Source organism: Cyrtonyx montezumae, unplaced genomic scaffold (assembly GCF_038088225.1).
Source record: "Cyrtonyx montezumae isolate F1298 unplaced genomic scaffold, pur_monq_1.0 scaffold_4, whole genome shotgun sequence".
Classification (NCBI taxonomy): domain Eukaryota; kingdom Metazoa; phylum Chordata; class Aves; order Galliformes; family Odontophoridae; genus Cyrtonyx; species Cyrtonyx montezumae.
Window position 1 is genome coordinate 26,708,914 of NW_027072045.1, and position 22,357 is coordinate 26,731,270.

Below are 22,357 nucleotides of genomic sequence, written 5' to 3' on the forward strand. Positions count from 1 at the left end.
TTTAAAGAAAAAAAGCAGACATGCTTTTGCTCAAAATCATTGCCTACCGGCCTAACAAAAATTATTAGCTTCCTTACAACCCCAACAAGTTTCTAATCTTCAGGCCATTACAACTGTTCACCTACTACACAATGACTTAAGACCTCATAGTAGGGACATAACTTTGTGCTGCAAAGTTTTGCACTTTGTGTAGTTTAACTCACCCTAAGAACAACAGTCTATGCAGAAAAAGTTCTTTTGAGCACATAGAATTAGTAGCTTGGAAAAGTACTTCTTAAAAGACAAATAGGCAGAATGAATTGAGATATTTCAAATGATAATGTAAAAAAAATAAATATACCAAATAATCTCATTCTGATTTACACAGTAGAACACTTTAAGAAACACATCTTGCATTCACTTCCTCTATTAAAACATTAACTGATTAAAAAAAAAACAACAATAACAAATGGAAGTATAGTTAGTGTAACACCTAACAGACTGTAACTGTACAAGCAATTGTAATTATGCATAGAAGGCAGCCAGTCCTCAAACAGTGACTGACACCCCCCCACACCCAACTCCCCCCAGTTTTATAGTTTTTCCATGATATTATATGATATAAAATATTCCTTTGGCCAGCTTAGATTAGCTCCCTCCGGTTCTGTCCTCTCCTTCCATCTTGTGCCCCACCAGCCTCCTTACTGGCAGAACAGCATGAGAAGCCAAAAAAACAGAAGTATCTTTGGCTCTGTACAGCACTGCTGAGCAACAACTAAAACATAGGTGTGTTATTAACATTGCTTTTTTCTTCTAAAGCAAAACACAGTGTCATAACAGACACTATGAAGAAAGTAAATTCTATCCCATCTGAAACCTGGACAATATTTTACAGTGTTGTCTGTAGCAACATTTAAATCATGAAGTACACTATTCTATTTATAGAACAGAATTTATAGTCTCAATGCAATATATTCTATTTAAATGCAACTTCCACAGAAAAGGAATTTGCTGTATAATTTACACACACACAAAGATAAAGTTTTAAGGCCAGAATCCTTCAAGTACATACTTAACTGACACTAGTCATCATATAAAGATATGAATTTTCAAATATTGAGCTGAAGTGATTGTCTGGGGACATTTTTAGTAAATTTAGGGATCAAAAATATCCTGAGATGTATTAACTGGAGTCTTAAGTTCTTCCTTGTCATAAGAGGCCAGTGCAATAAGGCTTGCTCAGCCCTGGGAAAGGTATGGCTTCGCATACACCTAATAGCAGCCACTCCAATACTTCTAGTAAGGTCATCAAAAAGAAAGAATTAGAGACTGAACAATAATGCATGGAAGGAAGATGTGAGACAGCAGGAAAAATTCAAAAGACATTTAGACTGGTTGTAAGCAAAAATCTTTTTCTCCAGAAGATGTGCTAGCAATGGATTGGGTTGCTCAGAGAGGTTGTGCAGTTTTCATTCTGGGAGATTTTGAGGATATGACTGGGTAAAGCCCTGAACAACCTGATCTGATCACACAGCTGACCCTGCTCAGAGCAGGAGCTTGACTAGGACCTTGATGAAGTCCTTTCTAATCTGAATTATTCTGTGATTTGGTAATTCTAAGGAGAAGCTAGAAGAGCTGGAGGCAGCATTCATAAATAACTCATTGTGACTTTTTTGTGACATATAAAATAACACTGGACCAAATTGATTGCCACAGTCTTCATACAGGCTTATAAAGTACTTGAGTTTTGAAAACTCTGCAAAATAAAAATCACAAACTATTCCTAGCATAGGTATGAACATGATTAAATTCATATTCACTGAAAAAAAAACAAACCTATATATCTATTCTTTTCATGGTTAGCAAGAGGACAAAAATCAGAGAAACTTCTGAAGAAAGCTATCTTACTAAACCTGATCATCACTGCTGAACTTTCTTTGAGGTTATCTATGTTCCTCTGCCAGTGCAATTGAGAGGTTTCCATCAATGACTGATAGGGATTACTAAATCTATCAGAAAAGCAATGCAAAGCTAATGTATATACTGTATTTCAGAAATGGCAAGTAACCAGGTTGCTCACAAAACATACATGATAATTGCCATATTTTAGATAAAATATCACTATGTAATCATTGCTCTGTTTATCAGCTCATCTTCTACTACTATCACAGAAATTTACAGATTTTCCATTTTCCATGTTGTATTCTATCAGAACTTTAGATAACCTTCACAAAGAATTTCTGAATGGAGGCAAATGACATTATTTTCATGGGTAGTTCCAGAACTGCTAAACAACTTGAAAGCTCGGGCTGCACTACTCTTTCCCAAAAATATTTCTATTTACAAATACACACAGTACCCAAGGAGGAAGGGAGGTAGTATAAAGGGTACCTTAACACCAATAGAAATGCTTATGCATCTTCAGTACTGAGGTGCCAGTCCCACCCTGTCCATACACGCTAGCTTCTTCCCACCACACAAATTATCAGTTCTTATCCAAACAAACCCAACCTCAGTTCAGAAATTATTTTCCTCACGGTGCTGCTTCAAAAGAATGGACAGGAGTGCATCAGATTAGGATTCTTCTTTCTCCCATAAGACTGCAAGACACTCCAAGAGGCTCTATATCTGCACACATGCTGCCACCACATAACTAACAGTTTCCATAGTATGCTGAAAATATATAACTGTATAGTGAAGCAAATCTCTCATACTCTTAGCAAATCTTTTTTTCTTAAATCCTTTAAAAATAAGGTTTTGAAACATCTGTTGATCAATGGCATATTATAAGGCATTAAATCCTTGATGTGAAGAATATGTGTTCAAACATTTCTCAGGTCAAGAAAGGAATAAGTGTCACGTTCAGATTCTCACTGGCAATCCATAAGCAAAATAGCCCAGCACTGAGTTTTATCAGCCTTGCTGATGAAATTGAAGAAATTTAAAACAGACCTGAGAAGGCAAAAAATTAAACCACGCCTAATTAAGATACATAATCAAGGTCCAGCTTCACCCATTGCAGACTTGCTTACCACCAATCCATAGACTGATAAGATACATGGGTGGCTGGGATCTCCACTTCTCATTCTCCACAGGAACTGATTTCTAGAAGGAAGGGTACCAGCACTCAGTAGACATGTTACAGCTCCCTGCACTGATCCTTAGATTTGTTATCTTTAATAAAACTTCTGAAAACTTCATTTCTAATAACATTCTTTGTGAGACTCACTGAGTTAAGGCTTATCTCTACTTACATACGTGTGAGGAAATATTTTAGGAGACATCTTAGTGAGATCACCAAAAGCAGAAATAAAAGGCCTACTAAAAGCAGAGGAGAAAAAAGCACAGAGAATATGTTGAAATCATTCTGAATTTTCTTAAAATACTTCTTTTCTGCATCTTCTTTTGACAGCTCCAATAGCACTCAGATAAGTTTTTATGTTGTTTCTTTTCATAATCACTTCGTTTTTGAAAAAGCTTTCTTTCCTCCCTCTCCTGCCAACTGTTTCAATTTTGCAACTATGTCAGAAGCATCTGTCATCTTTCTTCTAAACTTCTAAGGACACTGGAAAGGGAGCATTTTGCCTTTCTGGACTATCATTGCTGACAGTAACGGTGGAAAAAGATTAGGCAAAGATTCATGCAAGCGTGAAGGCAGAGATACACTTCTTTAAATTAATCTTCATTTGTTTTAACCTTTTCAAGATTCTTAGGAGCTTCTCAGCTTGCTCTTTGCAATTCTAATGAATCATTTTCCAGGCAACATAAAAACCTTCACAATTAATTCCCAATAAGCCGAGGCCGAGATCAAGAACTCTTCACTATGCTTTCAACTATCTTTCTCGTTAACTCCTTTTCCTGACCTCCCAGGTTTGATTCTATATATACCACAGTAATGAAACTCTCCACAACGAAATGTAGAGCGCTTCTCTAACAGAATCTTACCAGAATCTTGAGTTCATAGGAAATAGGCTCAAGTGCATCAGGACACTTGGCTATTATTTTACTTGTGTTTAAAAACTGAGGGTTATCTGAAAAGCAGAGGGGGAAAGAAAATATTGCATCTCATATAATCTCTGTACCTTTATTTGCCTCTCTAATCTACTAGTTTAGCAATAAAATATAATCAGCAGTTCCAAAACTCTGATCTGCAATCAAATTTTAGTTCCATGGACTTTATCACCACCGTTTAGGTTCAGATGCTGGACGTACAAAGTACTGCTCTAAGAATGTTGGCATCAGTGTTAGTGAAAACATAACTTTCTAGAATTACTATGCAGAGACACATGGTGAGCAGCTCATTTCTGGCACATCTGTTATTTATAAACTGATGATCAATAAGGAAGTTAAATGGACTGCTGCACATTCTATTCAGACCTTGAAACAACAGTTTACAAGGTTCTGCAGATTAAATACAGCAGGATTCCTAAAGATGCTCATGCAAAACTAACAATGTCAGCTTACTAAACTGCATATATCTAGAAATATATAATATGTCTGCCACTATTAGAAACACAGTGCAATACTTGCATGTCAGTAAAGACAATCAAAGAATGACCAGAACTATGTGCTATTACTCTCTCTATATAACTATTGAAGTTATTTAACATCATCAGCTCCAATGACTTCTGCCTCATACTTTGTCTTTCCACCTTTCTGCAATGGTCACTGGGGTTTTTGAATATATGAACAGTTCAAAGAACTCAATATTTCCAAGCATGACTACATACCAGTCTGGAGTGCAATTTTTTTCCCTGTTCAAGAAATTCAGTAATAGACTCAATCACTTATGGAAAAAACTGAGGTATACCAGTGATAGCCATCAACACAGACATGAAAAGTATTTATAGCCATAATGACTGTAAAAGTTGAATTCAGTCATTCTATACAGAAGTTGTATTACTAAAACCAATGTAGAGAGGATATACTGAGGAATGAATCTGACTGTGAAATGCCTAATATGTAAATAGAACTATTCAGCATACAGAGACATGGAAGATAGCAATAAGTCTGTGTCTTCTAGCTTTTTAAAGATTTTCAGGCTCTGACTAGGGAACATACACTAAAACTGAATAATGAATATACCTCATATATCTGATTTCTCCATGCTTTTAGCATCAATTCAACCAGAACTTTGCACTAGCTGCTTTATTCTGAAACCTTTTCTGACTTGACAGTTCTTGAATTGGACTTTTCCAAGCTAGATTTAGTATTGATTGTACTACAGTATTGATCTGAAGTACTTCCCTGGCAATATCTATGAATTGCAACATTTTATATATTCTAAGCTCACTGCACATTCCTAGATCATCTCAAGATCAGGCAGGCCGTCAGCAGCATGCTAATCAGACCTTTTGAATCCATAACAGCAATTCTTCTATGTCCCTTCTTCACTTCTGGGCCATATTCCAAGTGCAAATTAAATAGATCTCTTTGGTACACTAACTCCACACTTTAGAAATACCATTTGCTCAGAGACCTTGGGTCCCAGAAATGAAACGGAGAATCATCACAATGATTTCTCAGCCTCCAGTTCTTTATTTGGAAGATATTTAACTGACTATGTTTGTTAATTCTTCTATCCTTTAGTTAATCCGGTGCTGAATTACTGAGTGCAGACAACGTAGTTTACTAAACTTAGAAAATGTAATGTTTTGCCTTTATGGACTAGCTAAAAAAAAATGACATCAAAATAAATATATACCATAATACTTCCTGCCTACAAACTGAAGAGAATGATCATCTTTCCTCCATTAATAACCTACCCAATTACAGATAAAAGTTAATCCCATTGTGGTTATATATATAAAGGTTGACTCAAGTAACAATTAGATTAACCCATATTATCTTCTGTTCTTAAGTTTTAAGTTTTTAATTTTTGTTTTAAGTTTTTAATTTTTGTTGAAATTGTTCTTAATTTTTAAGTTAGGTGGAGCTTGAAATTCAGAACTCCTTAGTTAAGGAAATAAGCCTGAATTCCTAAAGACAGAAAAGCATTCATAGCCAAATTTATTTTTTTAGTTATAAAAGCACTGTTATGAGTTCAAAATCCATCACAGTACCTCCTGAAGCTATTCTTTTTCCAATTGCTCCTGAATAAGAAGTCCTGGATGCTTTAAGAAATGCCAGGAACACCAGAGTATTTCCTATGAAGGGTACATTTTAATCTAAATTACATGCTGGTTAGCCTTCAAGATATTGTTATTAAAATAGTAGAAATAAACTCGTTCGGTGACATCAGCTTTCCTCAGCCAAAAGAGAGCAGTTAGACTGCTTTTCAACAGAGACATTCTGTTTACCATGCTACTGCTGGAAATTTAGGTATTTGCTGTCTTCTGATTTGGTAGGTAAAACACAAAGGAAACGTTTCCAATCATATTTTACCTACAAAGAAAGTTTTAGTCCTTAACAGCCATCTACAAACCCACAATTTCCCAAAATGACACGAAGGCAGACTTCAGAGTAGACCAAATGAGCAATAAAGCCTACATTGATAAGGAACTAACTTTGGCCCTCTCAAGTCATGAAGACCTTATATTTCAGATTCATATTTTAACAGAAGATAGGTGACAAAGAAAGGAAAATACTAGAGTCTCGTGAGTCCCATCAAGTAAGAAGAAGGTCTAATTATTTTCTCTCAAGTCTTTGGGATAAAAAAAAAGTCAGTTAAGAACAGGTCTCTAGATCACAATCAGACCTTTCGGCTAAGCTGGGAGAAGGGGTCTGGAATAGGAATGGGAAAGATGAATTCAGGGTAAGAAAGTCAAGATTAGGTTAGGGCAGTGAATAAACCATGTTTTGCTCTCTTTATTCATGCCCCAAATCACCATAATTTGTCACTCCATACACACACTCAACTCGAAATTGTGATTCTTAAGGCCCTATATAAAATATACTCACCAAGCAGTACTGTTATCTTCTGTGCATAGACATATGAAAAAAATGGAAATTATGTATATATGAATTGAATTGCTTATTTGTTTAGATATAACCCAATAAAATATATTTCTGTGAGCAATATGAATGAGTAAATACTTTCAGAATGAAGAAGCAGAAATGGAGTGTGAATGACAGAAGGCCTTGCAGGAGGAAGGAGACTGACTAGAATTGAGGCAGTGTCTGCTTAGGAAATACAACTGCAAAATAACAAGGGTAAGTTTTGGAGGGAAACTGAACATTCATCATTCATCAGTATCATTATGTAAATGTAAAGTACAGAATGCAATTTTATGCAGAATATTTGCTGAAGGGCGGGGTATATATGCACAATGGGGAGATGACAATACAAAAGTAAATAAATAAAAATTAAAGACTAAAGACCCAATCTAATTATTTCACAAACTACTGAGTCAGAACACTGTCCTGGATTCTAGAAAGGAATAAGAAGTTGTCTGTATGTAATATCATTGATTTCCATTCTCAGCGTTTTGATTTCAACCTGGGCAGCACCTCTGCATCTTAGCAACATTCTCCGCCAACTAGAAGCCCAAGGGTGAATGGGCACTTGTAAGTCAATGGCTAGAAAACCCATGAAAAAGGTACATTAATCCTTTCCTATATACAAAATACATCGCATTTGATAGCATTCAACAAATGAGGTATTCTTTATAATTATAGAATCATAAAACATCCCAAGCAGGAAGGGAGCCATAAAGATCATAGAGTCTATAACATGAGGGAAAGCATAGCAATGACAGCAGAGTAGCAAGGTGCCAGGCTGCAGGAAGTAAAGATTTACTCAAATGCAACAGCCATGGGCACAGAAACAAAGGAAAGAAACTGCTTACCTTCAGAAGGCCTCAAATACACAGGGATATCCAGCAAGACATCCTTGTCACCACTACCACCACTGAAAAATGGCACACACTGGCATTCATCAGCACTTGCTGAATATTTCTGGAGAACCGATAGTGGATGGGAACACAGTGAAGCAGTGGGTGGCAACAGTGACAGTAGGTGACCTCAACTGGTGCAGATATTTATGAGCATGGCATGCAGGCTCTTATTCAATGCTGTCAAAAACGCATAGCTAATGGTGCCAACATTGTTGAGTAATATAGTTTTGTAGCTGAGAATTTGCTCTATTGAGTAGCATCATTGTGTTCTTTGTTGTAGTTTCCACAGAAATAAATGTGAAGCACTACTTTCAGAGCAACCAATGCACACAACAATAACAGGAAATCACTTTAAAGCCATGAACTGTTCTGCCAGATTTTAAAGATTTTTAAGATGTTTTTTATAACAAATTTAGTTCATTGCTTCACTGCTTCGTTGCTGTTCATTTGCTCTCTGGCACTTTTCAATTAAGTTTGTTAGCATATTTATCTTCAGCCCTGTGAGCTGTTGAGTCAAGAAACTAGATTTATTCCCACCATTGCTACAAGGAGTAAGAGAAAAGAAAAAAAAATGTTTGAACTCACAAAATACTATAGTGCAATGGTGTTTATTGAGACAGCTAACTAGAATTTAAACATAAAATCATGTTCCAGATATCTAGATAATGAGATCAACACTTTGTTTTCCATTGCTAAGACATCTACATTTCTGTCTCCAGAATTTTGTCACACAAACAAACTCAGAGTGCCAACTCAGGTGAGAAATCATTAGTTCTTTCTCTTAGCAGTGCAAACAAGCAGGGTAAGGTATAGGTGCATCGCCTACAGTCAGCATATGTTATCCCTGAGCATAGGGACATTCGAAAGTCACCCTGCTGTTTTTTCATGTCTGTGTCTGAAATCTGCAACTAAATTTAACATTGTTAGCAGAGTTCTCTCCATGTAGTGACCTAGTTACATTAATTTTTTGCACAAATTTTGTTATACTATTCTCCTTAGCTTTTTTATACACCAGACACTTAAAAACATAAAGATGTAATGAAAATCTGAAAAGGAATTTTAAGGGGGCAGAGGAGTATGCCTCAAGAAAAGTCACCTGCTTTTTAATGGTTAAGCAGAAAGAAATACCCAAAAGCATCAAGACAGTTTATTAAAAAGAGGAAGAAGAAAATATGTTCAATACTGTTTGAAAATGTGAAGTATATACATAAATTAATTGCTACAACAGTAGATGAGGCACTGAGGGACATGGTCTGTGAGCACAGTAGGGATGGGTTGGGGTTGGACTTGGTGATCCTATATGCCTTTTCCAGCCTTAGGGACTCTAAGACTCAATGGCTCAATAAGAAGAAAAATAAAAGTGCTCTGTGATAAAAAAAATAATAATAATTCTAAACCCTGGGCCAGCTCAGGAAAACCCAGATAAGTGGCAGGCCTGCAGCCTGTTGACATTCACAGTCCAGAGCATTATGATGACATTTCTGAAAAGCCCGATTATCTTAAGTAACGAATGCTCTTGGCATGGTGCAATGCATGCAATACGCCAGAATTTTTAGCCTAAAGATCCCATATAAACATATGGTAAAATAGAATATAGTTTCCAAGTCAGAAAGCTCCTGACTGCAGGGACCTTATCTACTGGCAGAACTCCAGGTTCAAAATTGTCTGGCATAAATACAGTAAGACTAGGTCTATGGAGTAGAGCTGACCACTTTTACTTGCTGGCAGTGATTCCTGATGGGTTCATGATACATTTCCAACATTTAGTCTGAAAAACACTACAGCACATCCACTTGGGAGGAAAGGAAGGAGGCAGGAGAGAGGAGACTATAATCATTAATGCATACAATGCTATTGTTTTACAAAAACCAGAACAGTAGGTACAATGAAGAAGGCAAATATAAGCAGAAAAAAATATTTCAGAGATAGAAAAAGTCGTTGCAACAACCATAATATGTCAAAACACGCTCATCCTTTTTGTAAACAAGATTTGCATGTTGTTGCTCTGTTGATATAATCACATTTATTTCAACTATATTTAATGCTTCTTGAAATTTCTTGTTATAAGCACTTTCTCTTATCCTTTCTTTTTTCTATTAAAATAAGCTTTAATGGAACTGGAAAGAAGAGTGGTTTTTTTTAATATACAGAACAGATTGCTATAGCCAGAGGAACTTCCATTTTCAAATAACTGACCTTATTTCTCAGCCTACCTTAATTTTTAAGATTGCTCAAGGATAGTTTAGCTATATCCTAACACGAGCAATAAAACATACATTCCAAAGTGTGATGACTGGAAAAAAAAAACTGCATTTTGCTTTATACATATATATATGCACATATATACATACAGATGTACATATGTACATATATAGTTTGCATGTGTGTTTACAAATATACATAAGAGCTACTTCAAAAGTAATGCCTCCTATTTTATCACATTGTTCCATGACGCCAGGGACAGATGTTAGTAGTATGGCAGTAGAGGTTGAACCCTCCCACCAATATCCTGTTACATTCTACTGTTGAGCAACCGATGGCAGCAGTGGGGTAGTCTGACATCTGGCATGGAAGCAAATATGAAGCAAAGGTGTGGAACTGAATTACTCCATGAGGGAAAAATGGCACACGCTGACATTCTTTGATGTTTGCTGAACGTTTATGGAGACCAAACAGTAGATAGGAGCACAGTGTGGCAGAGGATGGCTCATTTTACCAATGGTGACAGTGGGTTGACTCAACTGGTGCAGACTATTGCAAACATCACACACATTTCTTGTTCACCACTAGCAAAAATGTATAGCAAAAATGGTGGTCAATCAGTTGAAAAAAATATATATATATAATTGAGTACCTGAGAAATTGCTCCATCAAATAGTGTTACTGTATATGCTCTTCGTATCTAGATAGAATGCCAAACCTTAACAAAGCGGACAAAAACACTGACAAGACGCTCAATATTGTATAAATTTACTGATTTGTACAAGTGGAGATAAAGATTCAAGAAAACAAGAGTGAAAAGAAAACATTTCCAGCCCATCTACCCACAGAAGAAGCAAGTCTTGAGACCACAACTACTGGCCATCCACAGTTTTGGAGCACAAAGGCATCATGCACAACCTCGGTTAAAAAAGATTAAAAACCTCTCACTGAGCACTAAGTTTACGTCATGGCTTCTCTGCTGACATCTGAAGTTATATTTAGACTTTCCTAATGCAACATAAATGACTCTTACTGACAACCAAAGAGAATCCACACAAACTTCCATATCCACAAGCACTCTAAGATGCCTAAAAACACCACCAAGACAATCCTTTTGTCCTCTTTATCTCTCTCATCCAATTTTATACTCATATTGCCACTGCTTCTTTCCATCTCTAATATGCTCTATCCTAACAAAATAAGGAAGAACAGGTATTCAAACATCTCCGAAGAAGTAATCCCATAAATTTTCACACAAACAGTAAAAAAAAATAATAATAATGTTCTGATGCTGATCTGATCACATTCCTTTGCCAGGATAATTAGAAGGAAAAACCATCATGAATGAGAATCACGATCAAGATTTTGAGGCAGTATTTTCCATCCTCTCTCCAGCTGTTCATTTTCTCTACATGTCTCTCAGATTAAATGATGCTACTATTCCCATCCCATATGGGAAAAAGCAGTCCATAACAATTCAAAGTACTGCATTTCCAAATAAAAAGGAAGGCTAAATAAATAAACAAGAAAAACAAGATTACCTGATGTTTCCTTATTACTTTTCTTCCAGAAATGGTGTACCTTTTTAAAGAACTTTTCTTTTAGTTGGAAATGTTAAAACATTTGGAGTTGTTACAGAGTCCTCTCAATTGTATTATTCTTTGGACTTTTCTAAAAGGTAGAATTATTTGTGTCTCTCCTAAACAAAAAGCTATTCAGGAATGAAACAATTACAACTACAGATACTTTGAAAGAGACAACATGCACATTATCACAGTACACTCTGAAGAGAAAAATATCTGTGCACATCTATCTATGACACCAAAATAAGACCTTTTTAGCAGATTTTCCATTAACTCAAAGTTAATCAGCCAGCAATAGTAATATTGAGTCTTCATAATATTAATTCTAACTACAATTCACATAATTCTGTTCTGGAGGCAAATAAAGCTAGACCCTATAAAGAGGTAAGCAATTTAGTTGTAAAACATTTAAATTTCTGAAACTGTTCCTGTCCAATATGAATAGCTTTATAAACTTGTATTGCTACAAGTTTATAACACTATTAACTTACAGAAACTATTCACATGTAATCCAGTACAACAAAAAAAAGTCAGCTCAGAATGTAGAAATTAAATTTTCAAGTCAATTAAGAAGTGGAAGGAAGATAAGTAAAAATGGTAATCCTCAAAACAATCTGCACGGACTACCTGGGCTGTACAGATCTATTGCTACTAACTGTAGCAAAGGCAGGATGAAACAAGTATGAATGGGAAGGAAGCAGGACAGTGTTAAACAGGCCTACTTCAAGGTGGATCATTTATGGTCCTTGATTGTTTCCTGAATATAGAAATTTACTAGAAGTAATCCTTCTTCAGAGGAACTTTTTCATTCAGAAAATGAAGGAAGCAAGCTTAGAGTAAAATAATTACAATGAAGGGGCCTAAACCAATACTGTTCCAGTTCAGCAATATATGGTCAACTTTCCTTCCACAGCAGCAAGGTCCCATATAAGAAAAAGAAATGTATACCACCTACTACTGTAATCCTAAGGAAAAGCAAAAATGTGAAGGGATGTATCTCAATGTCCCCTTACCCCAAAGTGCTTTACTATTTTGCCCAATTTCATTTTCCATGTAAATATTCATATCACAGATGTGTTATTGCATGGGTTATTATAAAACAATGTTCAATGTAAACTTCACTTAACTTTTACTGGAAATATTCTCTTAAGTCACAGAGCAAGAGAAAAGTTTTATTATTCATTGTGGCACAGAAAAATTCTTTTTCAGCCGAATTTCAGAGATAACAGTATCAAGAAAATGAAAGTTTGTTTTAATAGAAAGCCTTTTTTTGCTTCAAAAGAATTGCCAGACTGTCTCCTGGATGAGAAATAAAAACTAGATTCTTAAGAGGCAGAGCTCTTCAAATGGAAGACTGGCAGCATACTGTTATTCTCAACCAAAATAGATCTCTAGTGGATGCAATCCAATCCCTGAAGAACATAGAAATATTAAGTTGTTAATAAGTGTCCTCTAAGGAAAGTCTACAAAAGATTAGATGGACTAAAGGACATACTTCTGGATGGAGTTGGAGGAGAAAGAGCAAATAATTTTCAGTCAGTTTAACACACCTTAAGCATCCCTGTGCGGGGTCAGGCAAATGCCAGACTGAAGAGAAGGAACAGTAAGGAGACCTGGAGCCAACATCAGGTCTGAGAGTGCATTAGCCGGCATGTAGCTTGGTGCAATTCTACATTTGCATCACTTATCAACATTTGCAACAATCTGCCTATGCTCAGCTGTTGAACACAAATGTTTTATTTGCTTTTAATCTGACCTGACTTCAGCACGTCTCCACATAACTTTTCTAATAAAGCATTTCTTTTGAAGAAGTATGACAAACCTATAGAATTGGAGGTATGTCTTCTGCTAACCACCACTAAGAAGGGAAGATCTGACATGCAGCAGATCACAAGAGAACAAACACAAATGCATGAGAGTTCATTAGAGATGGCAACAGTTCAACAACAGAGCCTAGATCAATATTTGTGTCTTGTATACTTTTTACCACTAATAGAAGTTAGGTGCATATTTAAAGATTTAGAGTCAGTATGGGTAGTTTTAGATATCCTTCTAAAGAGTTGTAATTTTCCATCTAACTAGAAAATTTCAGTATTGAAGAATTACACTGCTTTTGAATGAAATAGTGATCTGCTTCCCTCCTTGTTTTTAGACAGAGAAATGAAGTGCAGTATAACAATGCTCATTGCTCTAACTACATAAAGCTTATTTCACCACAGATGGATTCATGCTCATATAGTACACAGTTGTTCATCTCCAAATATACAGCAGTGACTCAACATTTCAAACAAATATACACAAGATCCAATAGGAGAGCGTATTTGTTGTTATCCTTAAAAGGTACACACTCTGTAAAGCCAGTAATAAATATCATAAATTCAGAAGAACTTCCATCCTAATCCAGATCTGTGTTTCTTCCAAAGTAATTGAATGAAATCTTAACCTTTTCACATACACAAAAAAATCCACTGATCATAAAACCACTGAATGGGTACGTAACGTAAATTAACTGAGGTGGTACAGAGAACACCTCAAGTTCCTCACTTTCTGATTTCAGCCTTTACCTAGTCTGTGTCTTTATAGCATTTGTAAGATCTGTAAAGACACGCCCTAGTAAAAAGCCTATCTTCTGTTCTGTGATTGAAAGTAGGAAATGGTGCTATGGCTAATACACCTCCAGTACCTCCAAATGCAAAACCTTCTGTCAACAAACTTAAACTGAGCAGAAAGATAGCAGAAATAGCATGAGGAGATATATGAATGCCTGATATTAAAAAAGGATGTTGAAATTCACTAGATGGCTTGCAAATACGAACTATTAAGATAGGAAATGTAGTGAAGATCTGGAATCAGGAGAAAAGACGCCCTCTTGAAGATGAAATAAAATATGCTGTAGAAGCATGTTCAAAGCCTGCTAGAGAACCAGATACAGATCACTTCAAATAACAATGATTTTGTGAAGTTTGGAATGAAAATTCAGGAAGAAAGCTACCCCTAATATTAGTGATATCCTTAGAAACAATTACAAAATTTATAATTCCCTGGCTCAGAACTACTCTCCAAACCCTTGCAGATGTGACATTTATTATGTTTGACATAATTACAAGATAAAATAGCATAACCCCACATTAGAAGCTAAAACTAGCATTACTTGCCAGTTGAAACAGTCTTTTGTTTACCAGCAGCCCCATGTCCAAGGGCACAAAGAAATATGCTATTTACTACCAGAATATTGTTTCCCACCGCACTGAAACTCACCTAAGAAGTTGCCCCTTGACCTCATTAATTCAAGAACCAAAGATTCATGTATTCAACCACCATCTGTCTCTGAGCCCTCGTTTTCTATCAAATAATTTACTTGACATAAACTGGAAGTGATCTGTCGCCAGGGAAGTGAAGTGTTTGACAACACTGACACCTAGTGACAGCATTCAGAAAAATATAAAACAACCCACAAAGAAATTCTAGGACACAATATGATCTGTATATATCTCGGTATGATTTGAGATAGGCAATTTTTTTCCCCCAAGAACACAAACATGAAGATCTAACATAAGAGTTGACTGTTTTACAGATGTCACGCACAACTTATAGGAAGCTTGTCCAAGATTAAATTACATGTTAACAATTCAATTTAACCTCAATCTCACAAGCGTGAATGAAATACTGCATACACTTTGAAGTTTTACAGTCTATATCTAGACTTGTAAATTCATTACTGAAGAAAAAAATTTGGTGCTTTGCATGTACAGCAAGTATTTGATTCCATTAACTTTTGTTGATTTAAGTTTATTTCTCAAGTAAAACTAAAATTCAAACAGGAATTTTATATCCTTTAGTTAAAAAGTTTGATGTGTTAATGCAATTTCTGATAGATTCTAAGTCTTATGTGCTTGCTTTACCTTTCTGTATGATAAACACATTTGACCAGAAATAAAATACCATGTCTTCCACCCTTCCTATTGACTCACACAGTCACATTACATGAAGCACAAAACCCTACTGATAGAACAATAACTCTATCAAATATTCTGCTTTTCCAATTCACCACGTACGTGCCAAGTATTCTTTATCTTACTTCCTGGTTTCCACATGCTTACCTTTGCTGTACACCAAATAATCAAGGTTTTCCAGATCCTTTTGAAACTTCTGATAGGTATTTTGTAGATCAGATTTACTGGATACATTTCTTAATGTTTCAAAAGTTGTTTGAAACTGTAATGATAAAGAAAGAAATACTGTCACTCACAACACTTGTGGTTTGGGTTTTGTCTGTTTTTTGCATAAGCATTTTAGTCTACTAAATACTAATGTCATAGAGCTGTATCTTCTTCAGTTATACCATATTCTAGACATGAACACATTCCTACTATTTTGAAATCAATTCTACAATTCAAAATAGAGCATATATTACACAATTTAAGTAAATTAAAGCCACTGTTTCATTTATAGGCAAAATTTACCTAAAACATCAGTGATCAACCAGACCTGGTCTCTAAAGATTAGTTACTTTCCTATGTCATGGTACTTAATAGAATATATTCACATGGTTTTCTTTCTTTCTCTTTCTCCTCCAACCACTAAAAGCATATGCAACTCAAACAGGTTGTGAACTCCTCATTCTAACAGGCATATCAGTTGGGTAATCTTTATTAATTTAATTTACTTAGCATAATCTGCAAGGCTGAAGTCTGACCTTGGGTGAAGACTCAGATGGCATAGGAAAGCTTGACAAGATTGGTTACACTTTGTGTCAAATCTCCCTTTAAATATAGTACTTCTTTCCCCTACACATTATTAAAAGTGGTACTGTTGTTTTTCAAATAGATCAACAATACTAATTCAGCTGTAGGCAGCTGCAATGGAAAGGCTAATATCTGTGTGAAAGAAGAATGGGAGATGTCATAGCACAGAGACACCTGAAGGACCTGACAGATGGTGCCTCTCAACCACCTGACCATTAGAACAGATCCGGGACGTAATATCTGGCCTGACTGTTGGATGGACTTTATGGACATAGCACGTGGTCTAGTGTTTGTGAGCAGAGATGATCACAGTAAGAGTGACTGTACTGTTTAGTTTTATTTCTAAAAAAGTATCTTACTCTCCTTTAGGACCTGCTATGAGTGTTTTCATTATCACTGATAGGAAATCACAGAGGTATGCTGCACACAATTTCCTTACCGTACAAAATGTCAGCAAGACAGAAACATTTCAATAGGGAAAAATACAAAATCATAAAAATTCCATTTTACAAGTCTTTTTTTTTCCTAGGAGATATGCTTCAGAATACATATTTTTACTTAAACTATGTATCACATTTTTATGATAGGTTCCTGAGTCCTAAGTGAGACCAGTATTTAACAGACCCATAATCAAAATATGGATTGATATATTGAATAATAGAATAAACACTGAACATCCTCAACTGCATTTCTTTCATTAAGAGGAAGAAAACATGAACAGGTGAAATGTCTTAGTTCCTACATGGTTCTGTCTTCGACACATACAAGTGATTTGTCAAGCACTCCAAGAACTAATACATGATGCTCCAGAAAAATCAAATGCATTTTATACCTCTTCAGTTAGCCAGAAATGATGCAAAGATGAGGAAGTCATCTCCCACTGCTCTGTTACTATTACTAGGATCTAGAACATGAGAATGAAGTCATTCAGTTCAGCAGTTAGAGAATTTGAGCTGTATGTTTTTAACAAATGTTGAACATCTGATTTTGCTGGAGCTTTGTTGCTACCTTCAGAAAATCACTTTACCTCTGGCTTTTGTTATTTCTCCATCTATAAATATTCTTCACAACACAGGCATGTAACAGCTGTAAAGCCATAAGTACTTTACAAATATTCTTATCACAGTAATTAGTCACAGAAGTGAGTCTATAAACACTTTTCTACACCGATGTAACCAGAAAGAGCTATGTATTTTCTACATCTGTCCGAAAGACTCAGTTTATTACAGTTATAAGCCCTGTATATGAATTACTTAAGTTTGAACATGGCACTACTGTCCAGGATATGAGGCAGAAGACAAAAAGAAACTGACTGATTTCCAGTCACTCCTGGCAACCCAAGCACCTCAGTAACAACTACAGCACATGCTTCTCTATACCTTATCTAACACTATTGTAATTGAATTGGAAAATGGAAACTCAGAAGGAGAAAAAAAATAACAAAACTCCAATCATCTACAAGCTTTTGTTAAAAGCTGAAAGCAGCTTTAGCAGATAGTGCTGCCCTGGATGTAGACTGTTGCACAGTGTGGCTTGTTCTGTGGGCATTTAATGAGGCTTCGGTTGTGCTTGCTGCTCAACAACCACTGCTGGGAAAACAAACAGCTGCAGCAGATTTCTACTGGCAATTTGCAACTGACAGACACATCCTGGAATCTCCAGGCAAGTCACTACTTCTCATTTTCCACATGCTACAGTCTTTATTTCAGCCTTACTGCTCTCAAAACTGAGAAGCAAGATGACGTAGTGTTTACATCCATTCAAAACTTACTTTACTATACCTCATTCAGCACCACTCAAGGTTAGCTAGACTCACCAGTTGCAGTTAGAAGGTTTGTTACCAATAATAAAAGAAAGCTTTCTCACCCAAAGTATACTGCACTGAATTCTCCAACAATATGATCGAGAAAACCTAAATACGAAGACAAAACTGACAGACTTCATTCTTTTCTGCTCAACGGACTTAATCACAGCCCCAGAGATGCTTGAAAGCCTTGAAGTTAGAATGTTTTCTTCCCTTGATTCTCCAAAAGGTTGTCCTGTAAACTAGAAGCAATTACGTCATTAAACCAAATGTGTAATTGTAAGGATAACACAGCAAGTTCCACCTGAACACAAGAAAAAACTTCTTTAAGGGTGATACAGCATTGAAGCAAGCTGTCTAGAGAGCTAGTGGAATCTCCTTCTCTAGAGGTAATCAAAACCCACGGGCAATATAGCCTGACTGGTAAGTTATAGTTTTATAATTATTTTTTGAAAGTGATTCTCTGCAAGTGCACTTATAATTCCTTCTGGAATCCCAGACTTCTGCACTACACAACTTTGAGCTCATTTTTCTTGGTCTGAGGTTTTTGTTCAAGTCAATATCTAAGTTAGATTTGAAGCATCCTAGTTTAGAACTTGATATGAACCAGACAACTGAAAAGCACACAGATAATTCAGGTGGACAAATCTCACTCCAATTTTATCTGAAGTGCCTTGATCAACCTAGGAATGTCACTATGGACCATAAAGACTGAAGACCTGTCACCTAAACTGGAGGCCAGGCAACAAAAATGTGACATCATAAATATTCAAAGTACTTCATTACATACAACTGAAGATGTGGGGGGAAACATGGTTAAACATGGAGTACCAAGTTTTATTCCTGGCAACAACCATACAGTCTCCACATAAACAGAAAGAGGTATGGGAGGCAGCAAACTGCTTCTTTAGTTTATGAAAACCACACACTTGCAACATTACTTGCATGAGAATCTAACTAACTCATGAAGATGATAAAGCCAAAGTTTTTTCTTTAAGGTAAGGGCAGTGAAGCACAAGAACATGTTGCCAAGAGAGAGAGATTAAGGGAGAGAAACATCTCTCTTCGGGTTTGTCTGGAGCCACAAAGGTCAAACAGTATTTCCTATTCAAAATATTATCATTTTGCATAGTGCAGGGCAGAAAAATAGCAGTGAACTATTCATTTGTGAATTCTGTATTTTCATATGGATGAATCAAGGAAGAAAGGAAAATTTAATTTCTATTCTGACATAAGTAGTTCATTTAAAAAAAAACCTTCCTATTTTAATACATACTTCTGCTTTAAAAGACTAAATTACAATAAATGTACTTCTTTAAATCAACTGTACTTTTTTAAATCAACAGGAGGCATGTTTGAAATCAATATTCAAAAACACTGGAATTCAAATTACTGAAAGCACACATTTATGAAAAAAAGGTTTCTCACACTTTTATTCTAATGGAATGGGGAACATGCCCTTTTATAGAGATTTATGGCCTCCTCCATTCAGGAAATATCAGATAATTTTGCTTTTTTTTTTTTTTTTTTTAAGAAGGACTGAAGACATGCATTTTGATGATAAGGTGGATGTTGTTTTGCATGCATATTCTCATTTCTGTCTCCAAAGCAAAAGTGAGCTATAAAACAAATTTCTCTGGATCAGGATAATCTGTGTATGCCTGAGATACAAGAAACTGTTGACGAGGCAAACCATTCTACCTTACACTTACTTCATTACTACACTATCAAGAAATAACCTGCCAAGAGATACTGAATTTCCAAGGTCATTTTCACAAAATGACAGAATTGTAGGTGTTGGAAGGGACTTCCAGAGTTCACTTAAGTCCAGCCCCCTGCCAAAGCAGCTCCCTAGTCCAGGTTGCACAGGTAGGCATCCAGGGAGGTCTGGAATGTCTTCAGAGAAGGAGTCTCCACAACCTCTCTGGGCAATCTGTGCCAGTGCTCCATCACTGCACTGTGAAGAAGTTCTTACACATTTGTGTGGAATTTCCATTCTACTGATGTACAATTTACCCTCCAACATTAGCATTCACAGAAGGAAATTTCAATGCCTCTTGCATGTTATTCTCCTATGAAGCGCTGCACTTCAGTGTGTTGATGCAGAACAAAAACAGTATAACTACTCAAAAGAAAACAATTTAGAAACACTCTTTTTTCATTAGTGGTTTGAAGGCAGTCTACAACAATGGAGTCCTAGACCCTGTCTAGAGCATGCCAGAATCGACAAAGTCCAAATAAATAAATATATGAAAGCAAACACCTACTAACATCCCACCTTAACTTTCTCAAAATCTTCATTGACAGATACAACACTGATTTTTCCCACTTAGTTGGACTTCTAGCAATTTTGCACATTCCATGTTAACCTATGAGGAAATTATCTCAAAACTTTACAATTATTTATTTATTTTTTTCATAAATAATACATACATATATTTGTATCTATAAATTATATATAATATATATATATATATCCAACCCAGAAAAGTTCTACCTGATTTAAAGCAAGCTCTATACATTCAAAACAAGCCTTACTGCTGAGTCCAGATAAATTTGCTTTCATTGCTATTTTCTTCTACTTTGTGAAACTGACAGGTTGTTGCACATAGCCTCTCCATCTCAAAGAAAACCAGATACCATTGCTGTCTAAAGCAGCCTTTCCCAGATTCAGGAATCTTATTGTTAGCTCTGAATTCACCAAAAAAAAAAAAAAAACTTGATACCCTCTTTCCCATTCTACATATCTTCACATGCACAGTTTCAGAGTTTTAAGAAGGCAACCTACTCCTTCCTGTTACTTCATCTTCTTTTTGCTAGGGTGTGGTACAAAGGCACAATTCTCTCCTATTATTGTGATTCATGACTCTTAAAAAGATGGTGGCTGAGCAGCAAGGAGGAAGGCTGCTGCATATTTACCTGCATTGTCATATCTAAAGGTAAGGGTTTGCCCCTAATACTGTACCAAGCAGACACTCTGGAAGAAGAGAAAATTATCCTCTCTCAAACCATACAGGCATGTTTTGCTCATTGAGACCCTTCTAGGATTTGGGTAGGACAGAAAACAGTGGTAAAAAAGCAGACAAACTACCTGCAGCTGAAGCAAAGCTATGAAACTTCTAAGCATGAACTCCTAATGGAGCTGACCCACACCTATATTTGAGATGTGACAACAAAGAAAGCTTTCAATACACTTAAAGACGAGTCTGAAGAGTCTATTGCAGACCAGGAAACCCTGGAGCAGAGAAGGAGAAATAAGACAGGGGAAAACTACAAATAAGCAAGAAATTAAATTGTTTTCAAATTTTTTCATTTAAGTGCAATTTGTTTTCAGATCTTTTCATTTTAGTGTGATTATAACCCAGCAGATGTGTTTTTCTCTTGAAAATATGGCAACTATATTCCATTTTGCTTTCTTGAGCTCTGGCAAAACAGTTTTGGAAGCCTTCAGGCTCGGTCATTTTAAAGAAATTCTGGAGTAGTTCCACCTAAAGCTGGTCAGTTAGGGTCCCCTTCAATTCCATGTTCCTGACTTGCAAGAAAAGGATGTTCTTTTTTCAGCAATTTCCAGACTACGACTAAAACCAGGGACGTTACATGAACAGCATCGTAGCCACCATGAAGCCTGTTCCCTAGCAACAGTTTGCTAGTCTAAGTGCTGCTGTTCCAAGGGAAACACTAGGGGCTAGAAAGCTATGAGTCATTAGGGGGTAACAAAGCAGGCACAGTCAAGATAGCAAGAACAGAAGGGTGCCCAGGTTCCTTTTGCATGCAAGAGCATGTTCACTTTGAGAAATGCAACTCTTAAAATAATTCTTAGAAGCTGCTTTTTCTATCTCTTTTATTGCACGTTACAGATTGCCATAGAATTTGTGGAGTGTCATGATAAACACCGCAGCTCTAATTACAAATAGATGTGATCCACGTGTCATATACTAGTCTCAGTAAGAACACATTTCTGGTGGCTGATGAGAAAAAATGAACCAAAGAAGCCAAATCCAATCTCAAACACTCCCATTAACTTTTTAACATCTCTTGCTTTCACAGGCTTCTATCACAGTGGTGGTCATCATATCCACCAAAGAAAAAGTGAGAAGAATACAGTCAATTTTTATTTTAAAAACTGACTCTCTACTCCCAGGGTACACTATGACTGTCTTTTCTTTTTTTTTTTTTGCAATCAGAAGGTGATGTGGCAAACAAGTCAAA

At 36.1% G+C, this 22,357-nt stretch overlaps 1 protein-coding gene across 1 annotated transcript in view; it reads right to left on the reverse strand.

Moving 5' to 3' along the window:
- CTNNA3 (catenin alpha 3) overlaps window positions 1-22,357 on the reverse strand; it is a 367,000-nt gene that overhangs the window by 339,369 nt on the left and 5,274 nt on the right. Inside the window, 1 exon segment of the mRNA XM_065746949.1 lies at window positions 15,706-15,814. Within this exon segment, the coding sequence (XP_065603021.1) occupies window positions 15,706-15,814 (109 nt within the window).